This window comes from Dermochelys coriacea, chromosome 1 (assembly GCF_009764565.3).
Source record: "Dermochelys coriacea isolate rDerCor1 chromosome 1, rDerCor1.pri.v4, whole genome shotgun sequence".
NCBI classification, from domain to species: Eukaryota; Metazoa; Chordata; order Testudines; family Dermochelyidae; genus Dermochelys; species Dermochelys coriacea.
In genome coordinates, this window is record NC_050068.2 from 156,958,167 (window position 1) to 156,970,470 (window position 12,304).

General features: G+C 41.5%; 1 protein-coding gene across 1 annotated transcript in view; it reads right to left on the reverse strand.

The window, feature by feature from the left end:
• Positions 1–2,629: 2,629 nt before the first annotated feature.
• The window catches only part of RRP1B (ribosomal RNA processing 1B), a 35,685-nt gene continuing 26,010 nt past the window's right edge, over positions 2,630–12,304 (reverse strand). The window contains exons 14-16 of the mRNA XM_038374579.2: positions 9,739–9,885; positions 8,263–8,329; positions 2,630–6,003 (exon numbers count right to left, since the gene is read on the reverse strand). Of these exons, the coding sequence (XP_038230507.1) occupies positions 5,816–6,003; positions 8,263–8,329; positions 9,739–9,885 (402 nt within the window). The 3' untranslated portion in view covers positions 2,630–5,815. The remainder of the gene's footprint in view (positions 6,004–8,262; positions 8,330–9,738; positions 9,886–12,304) is intronic.

The window sequence follows — 12,304 nt, forward strand, 5'->3', positions numbered from 1 at the left end:
ACATCAGAGAGGCTTTGAAAAACAGTTTCATGACTGGCCAGGCTATGGTGTGACAGTTGTGTTTTTTTCTCCTTGATGCAAAACCGCCCCCTTTGTTGAATTTATTTCCCTGTAAGCTAATCCACCTCCCCCCTCTGACCACAGCTGGCAAAGGAAATAAAGTCCCTATTGTTTTGAATCCATGCATTCTTTAATTTTTTAAAAAGGAAGCCCAGGTGGGGTGTGGGGAGGAAAGGACAAGGCCACATTGCTTATTGTAGCCATACTACAAATTAAAGCTGTTTGAATTACAGCCTTCTGTTGCTTGGGTCATCCTCTGGAGTGAGTGGCTGGGTGCCCAGAGCCTCCGCCCGTGTTCTTGGGCATCTGGGTGAGGAGGATATGGAACTTAGCAAGGAGGGCAGGTGGTTATACAATGGATGCAGCAGCGGACTGTGCTCGTTGCCTTTCCTGCAGCTCCACCAGATGCCTGATCATGTCCGTTTGCTCCCGCATTAGCCTCAGCATCTCCTCTTGAGTGTTCTGATCACGCTCACTGAATGCTTTCCTGGCCTCTACCACCGAATGTCTCCATGCACTCAGCTGTGCCCCATCAGTGCGGGAGGACAGCATGAGCTCGGAAAACATGTCATCGCGAGTGTGTTTTTTTTCCACCTTCTCATCTGCGATAACCTCAGGGACGGAGTTGATACTGGGAACATAGAAACATTTTCACTTGCATGGGGGATAAAAAGGGAGAGTAAATTTTAAGATACATTTCTGAGAACAAAAAGGATTCAAGCAGTTCACAGCAGACAGCACATGTGCTTTAGGTACAAGGTCACATTTTGCTTTTTATATTGAGTGCCTGCTGGCATGGTGACATCACACACGGCTGGACAACAGAATTCAGTTTCCAGGCAGCCATGGTAAGCCAAAGGATACGTGGGGTTAGCTTCTTCTGCCTTCATAATATGGGGGAATGGTTTCAAACTGCAGTACCCTCCTTTCCCATAGCAAGCAATGCCGATTGGATTTGCCATTTAAAAGGAAGGGCTACGGTTTTGGAGTGGAAGTGCACTGCACCCTTCCTCCACCACATGGCTATTCACTGGGATGATCCCTTTTAACCAAGTGCAAACAGCCCAGTGTGAACAGGGTCCTTTTACTATTCCCTTACAAAAATTCCCATTTCAACCAGGTGACCATGAATGATATCGCTCTCCTGAGGCAGACACAGAAAAATAAAGACTGAATATTGCTTAAATGCAACCAAAACCCAGGACCATTCGCTGCCATGCTTTGTGCTGTAATGATTCCAGACTACTTGCTCCTGGCTTGGCGCGGTAAAGTGTCCAACTGTGGAGGATGAAATAAGGCAGCCCTCCCCAGAAACCTTCTGCAAAGGCTTTCAGAATACCTCCAGGAGAGCTTCATGGAGATGTCCCTGGAGGATTCCCGCTCCATCCCCAAACACGTTAACAGACTTTTCCGGTAGCTGTATTGGCCACTAATGCATCCCAATTCTTCAGGGCAAAATCAACATTAAACAATTGTTTTTAACCCCTGTAGTGTAGTTACAAATGTGCACTCACCAGAGGTGCCTTCTCTGCCTTCAGGGTCCAGGAACCCGCTGTGGGAGGGTATTGGCTCTAGAGCGATTAAAAGGTCCTGGCTGCCGGGGAGAATGGATTCTCCTCCTCCTCATCCACAAAATCCTCCTCCGTGTTGTGTGAGACTCCCCACTTGCAAGTGTCCATGGACAATGGTGGGGTAGTGGTAGGGTCCCCCCCTAGAATGGCATGCAGTTGATCATAGAAGCGGCATGTATGGGGCTCTGACCTGGAGCGACCATTTGCCTCCTTTGTCTTTTGGTCGGCTTGCCTGAGCAACTTGACTTTGATGCCGCACTGCTGTGTGTCCCTGGTGTAGCTTATCTCCACCATGCCCTGTGTGATTTTGGCATATATAGTAGCATTTCTTCTTTTTGATTGGTGTTCTGCCTGCACAGATTCTTCTCCCCATACAGCAATCAGATCCAGTGTCTCCCGTTCGCTCTGTGCTGGAGCTGCATGGTCACCTGTGCTGCTGAGCTCGCCATGCTGACCAAACAGGAAATGAAATTCAAAAAGTTCCCGGGGCTTTTCTTGTGTACCTGGCTAGAACCTGGAATTGAAAGTGCTGTCCAGAATGGTCACATTGGAGCACTCTGGGATAGCTCCCAGAGGCCAATACTGCCGAATTGCACAATGCTGCATGTGCACTACCCCCAAATTCGATTCAAGGTGGTCGATTTTAGTGCTACTTCCCTTGTGGGGGAAGAGTACAGCAGTCAATTTTAAGAGCCCTTTAGGTCGACGGAACGGGATTGGTTGCGTAGCCACATTGCTTATAAAGTCGACCTAACGCAGCTAAATTCAACCTAACCTCGTAGTGTAGACCAGGGCTAAATTGCCAAGTAGTTATGGTATTTATCTTATTTTGTTACATCTACTCAATGGTTCCTATTACAATGGCCATGTGGACACGCATGTTCATCCACTAACCTCTTTACTTCCAATATGCACATGATACCTCCTCAGTTCTGGGTATTACAAAAAAGGAAACAACCAAAGAAAAAAACAAAAACATCACTGCAATATACAAAATGCACAGAAATGACAGTTTTATTGGACTTGACTGAAAGATCCAATGTTTAACCATCCATATTTATATTAACAGTGCAGTTGCAGATGTACACAAAGTAATGCAAGAAACATATTTCCTGCCTACAATAAAAGTTATGTTCAGGAAACGAGAATAAAAGGAACAAGAGTGCACAAAGCTTTGATAAAAAATAAAAGCTTTTACAGACAGATATTTTAAATACAATTTTAAACAGGTTTTCCTCGAGGATTCGTTATGTGCTTTTGAGTTCATCTAAAACTATAAAGAATTACAAACCATCGAAAAAATTTGACAAGTACAAAGTTGACCAGATTTATAAAAAAAAATGGAGAGAGATCCCCATTACAAAATATTGTCTTTTTAATCCTAACCACATTAACTCCACCCCCTTCGGTTTATTTCAATGCTGAATATGGTTGGCAGCTGCAGATTTGGAATAAAATTATTAAGTGATATCAACCTGATTAGAACCCACTTTTAAAAAAAAAAATCCATCTCTTTGTACTATAATTGTGTTTGCACAGTGGGTATCCCAGATGTTGCATTGATTTCTCCTTTTATCTTCAAATGTTTACTGGAATTTCCATTACTGAAATGTTCTGGGTAATTTAAATCAATTTAATCTAGAAATTGCATTGACAGTTTTTTGGGTTTTCTTAAAAACCTGTCCTTAATGAAATTCCAGGCACCACTGAAGAAAATGAAATACATACTACACATGCATATTTACAAGACATTCCACCAATATAATGGTACAGACACAGTATGCATTAATCCATGAACCCCAATGAACAATCATATCACTACAATATTCATTAAACAGTGACTGCCATTTTTACCCACACCATTTAGCATCTGTGAGGATAGTACATTTGGACATGCACTAGGTCACAGGATCCTGAACCAGTAAAGAGGGATGAGAATTTAAAGATGCTTGCAGAAAGATTAAAAAACAAAAAACAAAAAAACCATTTTGTTTGAACTTCTGATCACCAGTGTCTCTATATACACACACCAGGTTCAACCCACTGATTGTGTTGCATCTACATCCTTGGAGGAATACTGAATCTCAAACATAATGCATTGAAGTCCATGCACATACAAATGCTATTATGCATATTCCACAAGAGACTTCTTACCCACAGTACAAGGTAAACAGCACAATATTATTGATTAGTCCTTGTTAACTTCTACTCACCACTGTCTTCTCAGAAGAAGTCATTTTCTTCGATACAATGAAGAATCTCTCATATTTATAAATGAATAATGTACCAAACAACAAAGATTAATATTGTCGTCAGATGTATGCTCCTTAGTTCTTTATTGAGCAGCCAGATCAATAAAAAATACAGCCCACTGAAATTCAGTCCTTCATTTTGACTGAGTAGTAACATTCAAACAGCAGGACTAAATGATTTTCTAAAACTCTCATGTCAGTACCACAAGCCATGGACTGGCATTAATTTAGTGGAATTGCAAGAGCCATTTAACACTGAGCACCATCAATTTACAATTATACAACATTTTGGAGAAATTGTAAATGAACTGGTTTCTCAGAAGGTACAGTTTCATTCTAGTAGCTGTTGGAACTATTTGGCAGAGGACAGCAGGCACCAAATACTGGTCAAAAGATATGGATCTATCTATCTTTCTAGACAGATATTACATATTTACTCCGTTGGCTGAAGTAACCATCTGTGTTGTGATATGACAAGATAATGATATAGGCTTTCTGTGCCTATGGATTCCCAGAAGTAACAGAGGGAAATTAAACGAACAGCTGTGTCCTGACACTCCATTGTGCTTTAAGTCCAAAGCAAAGGTCTGGTGCAAATCTTTTTCTATAAGCAGGTCTTTCTGAAAAGACCTACTGCACCAGATTATAGAATAGTTCCCCCCCCATCATAATTTGTCAGAATAAATTAATGGTCTGTTACAGAAGTTTCTCTCATTCTTGACTGAAGTCATAAGAGTAAGAAACAAAACTAAAACAAAGTCAAATCATAGGCTAATCATAGAATACCTGAATATTCCATGCAGAATAAAACATACCAAAAAAAAGAAAATCCTGTAGAAATAATGCTTCTGGTTCTACCTTAAAGAAAAAGCTATGAGCTGCTTGGAATATAAAGCTCTACCTTGTATTTAAAGGCACCAAGGTTTTCAGAGAGATGCATATTCTAAACAAAAAGATGAACTACTCTGATGTCACTTGCTTTAATATGGTATAAACTTCATTCAGTGAATGAAAGTCTGACCTCTGCTCAAAATGTAGTGACGTCAATTGATAGAGGAGGAAACAAATTTTGTTTTGAAACTTTTACAATCTCTTTGGGAAAGAAGACAGAACTGAACATTAAAATACAAAAGACTTCTCAAATATGATAGCATTATTTCAGTTGTAGTAGGTAAAAGGAAGAATGTGGAAATGCCAACTCAGCCACCACAAGTGATAGTGAAGTACAAGTCAGATTTGGCACTTGTTTTACAGATATTCATGTGGTTTGCATATAAGCAGCTGACTGGCCAATCAATGTCAGGGGTTTATAGATGAAATGATCATCTGAACAACTACTTTATTTCTAATCCATGGAAAAAAGTTTTGCTGCCATGAGTAAGGCTACTGAAAGTGAAGTGGTCCATTAAAACAGAAACACTAGGTTTCAATCGTCAGAAGTCGATTTAACAGCTCATTAGTAGAAAAAGGCTAAACCAGAATGCCAGTGATCAGAACAACATACGAGGCAATAGTCAGGAGCAAATCTGTAAATACACTGACAGCTGACTAGTAGATTTAAACATCCACATTTTCTCTTTAACATCCTGACCTGCTGAAGACAGTCAAGCAGCTTGAAGAGCAAGTTTTCTTAATCAGTCTCAAAATATTGTCCCTAACATTCTTTAACTAGCAAATCTCTTGAGAATGTCATGGGGAGAGACCACACCTTTTGGAAACCTGGGCAGAGTCTCATTTTAACATTCTTGTAACAGGTGGAACAAGGTACTTCAGCTGAAAAGGTGGTAAAAGCAACCATGTCCCAGGTCATAATCAGAACCTTTTATATACACTTCAGAGCAATTTAAAAAAATAGAGAAGTCCAAAATACTTCCAGAGAAAGTTCTAGTTTCCTGAAATGTCGTGTACAAAAGTAGGCCACTCCAAGTTGGCTTAAAAGAAGTCCATAGCAGTTGGTCTCTTCTTAGCTGGTGTTACAAATGATTTCTTCATCTGGGGCTCTCCTGTGGGTGTACCAGGTGACTTCAGCACCCCATGGGGAGGCTTTTGTTCAGGGTTGAAAGCCACCCGGGAGGCTCCTTCTGGGCTCACTAAAATACTTTTGTCTGTCTTTTTAAATTCTGTCAAATAAAAGTTAAAGGACAAAGTTATTAAAGGGCCAGACATTGAGAGATTTAGGCAGTTCCCCAGTTTCCTGATTGCTCTGGCACTCAAATGGGTACCAAGAAAATCTGCAATTAATGCACGAGATCCAGGCTGTTAGCAAAAATCAAAAACCTAAAGATTTGCGGAGACAGAAGAGGTCAGCCTGAATATCCAGCTCCTGATGGTGCCTTATCACCCTCTCTTTAGGTTATGCTACCACCTCCAGCTGTAACCCATGGACTGACTGGTAGTACCCAGAGAGAACTGGCTGGCCATGTGGTGCAGCTCTCCTTGTTACCAGATCCTCTACTGCGTTAAAAGCCAGCTAAATACTTCCCTCCTATTCCTGCAACTGCCAGTTATTCCACGATTGTAAGTGGGAGGCAAGGTACCCAAAAATATTCTCTTTGTAAAGAGGCAATTCAGACTGAGAGCCCTTGATCTAGGTTTCCTACCAAAATTTACATCTTCCCATTGAAAGGAAGGAAAGGAACAAGGACACTATTCATACTGTTTAAATCCCATGGTCCTAGCATTTGATGACCATTGCTGGCAGCAGGGTTTAAGCATCTTAATTCTCCTCACAAAGATGGTTTATGAGCACAAACACACACCCACCCCATGGGAAAATATACAGTCTGTTACTCCAGTGCTGAAATAATAAGATGTGGTCTACATCTTAGAGAGGGACGAAAAGGTAAGAAAATGGATACCTTGCCTCATTACATTAAAAATCAATTTCAATTTTATACACATCAATATGTCCCCAAGAAAAGCATGGACATGTAACAGTCTGTGTGTGGGGATACTTATTTGTTAATATCATAGTCAGCAGAGGCAGCCAAAGTAAAACTGGAATTTTGCCGTAACAATGGCGATTCCCCTCCCATGAAGCATGGGTCATCAGCGTTTCACAGATGTTTCTGCTGCAAGGCAGAATGAAGCAGTAGCGAATTTGAAGAGGAGGAGTTTCACAGAATCACAGAAACGTAAGACTGGACAGGACTTCAATAGGTCATCTAGTCCAATCCTTCCTCAATGCAGGGGATTAAGTATTACCTAGACCATCCCTGACAGATGTCCGTCACTGGAGGTTTTTAAGAACAGGTTTGTCAGATTTCACAACCTCCCTAGGTAATTTGTTCCAGTGCTTAACTACCCTTACTGTTAAGAAATGGTTCCTAATGTTTAACCTAAATCTCTCCTGCTGCAATGTAAGCCCATTATTTCTTGTCCTGACCTCAGTGGATCAGGAGAACAATTTATCACCCTTCTCTTTAAAAGAACCTTTTATGAACTTGAACACTTATCACATCCCCCTCAGTCTTCTCTACTCCAAATTAAACAAACCCATTTTTTTCAATCTTCCCTCATAGCTCATGTTTTCTAGACCTTTAATCATCTTTTGTTGCTCGTCTGGACTTTCTCGAATTTGTCCACATCTTTCCTGAACCGTGAAGTCCAAAACTGGACACAGTACTCCAGTTGAGGTCTTCTCAGTGCTGAGTAGAGTGGAAGAATTACTAGTCATGTCTTGCTTACAACACTCCTGCTAATACATCCCAGAATGATTTTTGTTTTTTCTGCAACTGTGTTACAGTGATAACTCATATTTAGTTTGTGATCCAATATAACCCCCAGATCCCTTTCTGCAGTACCCCCCCTAAGCAAAATTTCCCATTTTGTATTTGTGCAATTGATTACTCCTCCCTAAGTGGAGTACTTTGCATTTGATCCTTATTGAATTTCATCCTTTTTCTCAAGTTTAATCAATTTGAATTCTAACCCTGCCCTCCAAAGCACTTGCAACTTCTCCCAGCTTCGTATCGTCTGCAAACCTTATAAGTGTGCTCTCTATGCTATTATCCAAATAATTTATAAGGATACTGAATAGAACCGGACACAGGACAGATCCATGCGGGACCCCACTTGATATGCCCGTCCAGCTTGACTGTGAACCACTGATAATTACTCTTTAAGAATAGTTTTCCAACCAGTTGTCCACCCACCTTATAGTAGGTTCATGTATTTATTTCCTTAATTTATGAGATCATATACAGCATTAAAAACAATACCAAAATTGTGACAAAAAGACAAACTCCAGAAGCAGCATCCGACAGGTTTCACATCCACTTCTACATAGTGTTTGTGTAGTTCTCACCTCCCCCGCTTTCATCCTTGCCCCACTGCACCCCAAAAGACATGGTGAAGGTAGGCAGACACATTAAACTCACCTGCAGTCATGTTCTTATTCAATCCAAAGGTGACTTTTTTGGAGCTGGAACACTGCAGCTTGTTTAACTACAGAATAAAAAGAAAATGGCAAATAAAGGTTGATTTGAGGCAACATTATGTTGTTTCCCTGCTGAAACTCTGAGGAGTCCCAGTTTCTTCCCCTGTTGTAGGCACCCTCCCCACCTTAAAGGCCTAGGCACAGCAGTGTTTGCTTAGCAGCCACCATCATAATGGACAAGAAGGAATGATATTTCTTAAAGTTGACTAGATAGCTTGCCAACAATTGAGAAGATTGTCTTTCCTCCCAGGTGTTAAGCACACTGGCCTCACAGAACTCTTAGCCCAGCGAGTTATGAGGCTGTTACAAAGCATAATTTGAACAGGGTTTAGAAAGATTGAGAGAAAGTTTAAGAGGATTATATGGAAACAAGAAGGCTGTTTCAAAAGACCTCTGTTACAAGCCTCCATGAAAAGAAAGAACTGCAGAACTTAAGAGCCCATCTGTAATTATTTGTTCTTTTATTATTCTCAAAATAATGTAAACACTCAAAACTGCTCTTTCCACAAGAGGGATTTCTTTTAAACAATGAAAAATGTCACCATTCCAGTTTGTCAGCCTTAGGAAATATGCCTGAATCAGTTTACACTACACAAGTGGTTTGTTTGGTAATTTTTTTATTATTATTTTAAAACTGCCTATTTTACAGGTGTCGAGAAGATTAGTGCAGTTTATTAGTGAAGAAGGAGGCAGGGGAGACTAAAGTGGTGGCAGAGAGTTTGGTTAGATGTAGACAGAGGCTTCACTTTCCACCTTACCCCCGAAGAGGAAGACAACCGCTCGCAAGAGCAACCCAGACAGAAGATGTTGCAACTGTGGGGATGATCATTGTGATCAACTCAGATAGCAGATAATCCAGCCATGTACAAGCAACAAGTTAAATAAAATTACTTTTGAAGAGTTTAAACTGCTCACACTGACAGCTTTGCTTGTGTGTGTAAAAAGTGTGTGTGTGATAGGTGCCACAAGTACTCCTTTTCTTTTTGCGAATACAGACTAACACGGCTGCTACTCTGAAACCTGTGATAATTTTAAACCCCACGGCAATCACAACTCTATCTGCCGAGGAGCTCCAGGCCAGTTTTCGTCGAGGTTAGGGTTCCCAAACTTTTACCAAGTATGAACAGTGCTGAAATTTGCCAGGAGCCTCAGGGCTGCATCTAGTTTGCACAGGATGGAGCAAACAGCTGCAACCTCCACAGTCACAGATGTTGCCCATGGAGACTATAGGTCTCAGCAAAACTAGATTGAGACACTGGTTTGATCCAGATGGAGTACCACAGGCTGGGCCCCACATCTGGGCAAGCTGCCCTCTGTTTTTGTAGATGCAGGTGGCTGTGAGCCACGTCTTGGAGTTCCATGAGCCATACTTAAGGCAACCCCCCAATTTTGGCAGACCAAATCAGGGTCACTTTACCTGCATGGAGGCTCTGGTTGAAGAGAGGCTGCCTTTGGCTTTCCTGAAGAACACTGGCTTTGGTAAAGTTGTTTTTTCAAATTTCATGAAGTCATTCCCTGTCTTTGCCTTCTTTTTCTTTAATGGAGCGAGAGTGCCACCAATCTCCTATGAGGAGGGGAAAAACAAAACAAAAAAGTTTACTCAGTGTGAGAAAGAGCAGCAGCTAACAGAAATAGAGGGTGCTAGGGTTAGTGCTAGCCATTTGCCAGTGGTGGCCATAGCTAAACAATGGTAACTTGTCATGAATGAATGTTAGTTTGCAGTCACCTGTTAGCCCCCTGGTTAACCTTTGCCCCCATTACAAAAATGCCTCACAAATTTGCATGATTGGAAATCTCTGTTCAAGAAAGGTCAGCGCTGGAATAGTAAGACTGTTGAATGGGAAAAGGAGGTGCATTGATGGAGTTCTGGAAGGTGAAGGGAACTTGCAAGACACTTGCCTGCTCTGTCAGGGTCTAGATAGTGGCATCATTTTCAGGAGCACAAGGTTCCCCTACTCCCTTCTATGTCCATCTGGGAGCTCTGAAGCTTTCCCCTTTCCCTCCGCCCCACTAGGGTCAAGGATTACATGGGATTGCTTTTGGGTTCGTTTAACTCTACTCCTTTAGCTGGATGGAGAAATACAAAGCATGCTTTCCTCTCTAGGGACTGAATATGCTAACATCTTAGCGTGAGGACCCAGAAAGCTACCAGGAACGAAACCAAAGTCTCTTGCAGAGCACTGGCTACTGAGTGGCTGCCCTGTCCTCATAATCTAAACTAACATTTTTCAGTTTGTCTATTTTTAAAATATATAAATAAATAAAAGGAGGGGGAGATCAGAGGGGTCCCTTTTCAACACAACCTGAATCTCATGACCACCAATGGGACCAGAACTAATAAATTATACTCCTCTTTAAACAATGCAGAAGTCTTAGCTTCCCAATTTCAGCAGGCAAACTGGGAAGCAATTCTGAACATTTCTGGTTTTGCCCTTTTCTATTCTTTTATGATGTATAGAGTTGCTTCTTCCCATTCTCAAAATTTCTTACGCTTGGGAAACCAAGAATTAAAACATCTCCAACTCCTCTCTGCTGGAGGCAGGGCAATTTGCAGTTCAGGATACAGCTTTGTGTGACTTCATTCTTCAGGTGTAGCTAAGCTCCTCCATCAAAGACAGAGAAGTGAAAACCTGAGATTACACAATTTAAAACAAAAAAGATTTAAAAAAAGAGGAATCCATCTTTGTACATCATAAAGGAGCGAAGCAGTATTTAGTTCTGCACCAGAGACAGGTTTAAAGATTCAATATCTTGCAAACTCTCCAATGGCAGAAATGTGAGATTTGCCATTTGGAAATGCCAATTTCCAATACTATCATAAAGCGCTCATTCTCTGAACACATAGCCCTTTAAAAAAAAAAAATGATCACAGCATTATGTATAAAAAGCCCTGGAAACTTTCTAACAGTATCATATGTAGGAGTTATTAGTCCTCCAAGGACTATACCGTTAGGCCTCGTCTATACACAAATTCACACAGGTTTAACTAAAGATGTGTTTTAGAATCAAAAAAATATCAGGGTTGGAAGGGACCTCCGGAGGTCTTCTAGCCCAATCCCCTGCTCAAAGCAGGACCAATCCCCAACCAAATCATCCCAGCCAGGGCTTTGTCAAGCCTGACCTTAAAAACTTCTAAGGAAGGAAATTCCACCACCTCCCTAGGTAACCCATTCCAGTGTTTCACCACTCTCTTAGTGAAAAAGTTTTTCCTCATATCCAACCTAAACCTCCTCCATTGCAATTTGAGACCATTACTCCTTGTTCTGTCATCTGCTACCACTGAGAACAGTCTAGATCCATCCTCTTTGGAACCCCCTTTCAGGTAGTTGAAAGCAGCTATCAAATCCCCCCTCTTCTTCTCTTCTGCAGACTAAATAATCCCAGTTCCCTCTGCCTCTCCTCATAAATCACGTACTCCAGCCCCTGAATCATTTTTGTTGCCCTCCGCTGGACTCCTTCCAATTTTTCCACATCCTTTGTGTAGTGTGGGGCCCAAAACTGGACACAGTACTCCAGATGAGGCCTCACCAATGTGGAATAGAGGGGAACGATCACGTCCCTCGATCTGCTGGCAATGCTCCTACTCGTACAGCCCAAAATGCTATTAGCCTTCTTGGCAACAAGGGCACACTGTTGACTCATATCCAGCTTCTCGTCCACTGTAACTCCTAGGTCCTTTTCTGCAGAACTGGTGCCTAGCCACTTGGTCCCTAGTCTGTAGCAGTGCATGGGATTCTTCTGTCTTAAGTGCAGGAGTCTCCACTTGTCTTTGTTGAACCTCATCAGATTTCTTTCGGCCCAATCCTCTAATTTGTCTAGGTTTTAAAACTTGTTTAAAGTGATGTGTAACCAAGGCATATACAGTACTTAAGTAACCTGGTTTTTAAGGAAGAGGAAGAAACATGATGCATAAATGTTTCTAGAATAGTTTCCTTTGAACCATGGAAAAAACAAAATGAATGGTGTGAGGTGAAAAACTGGGA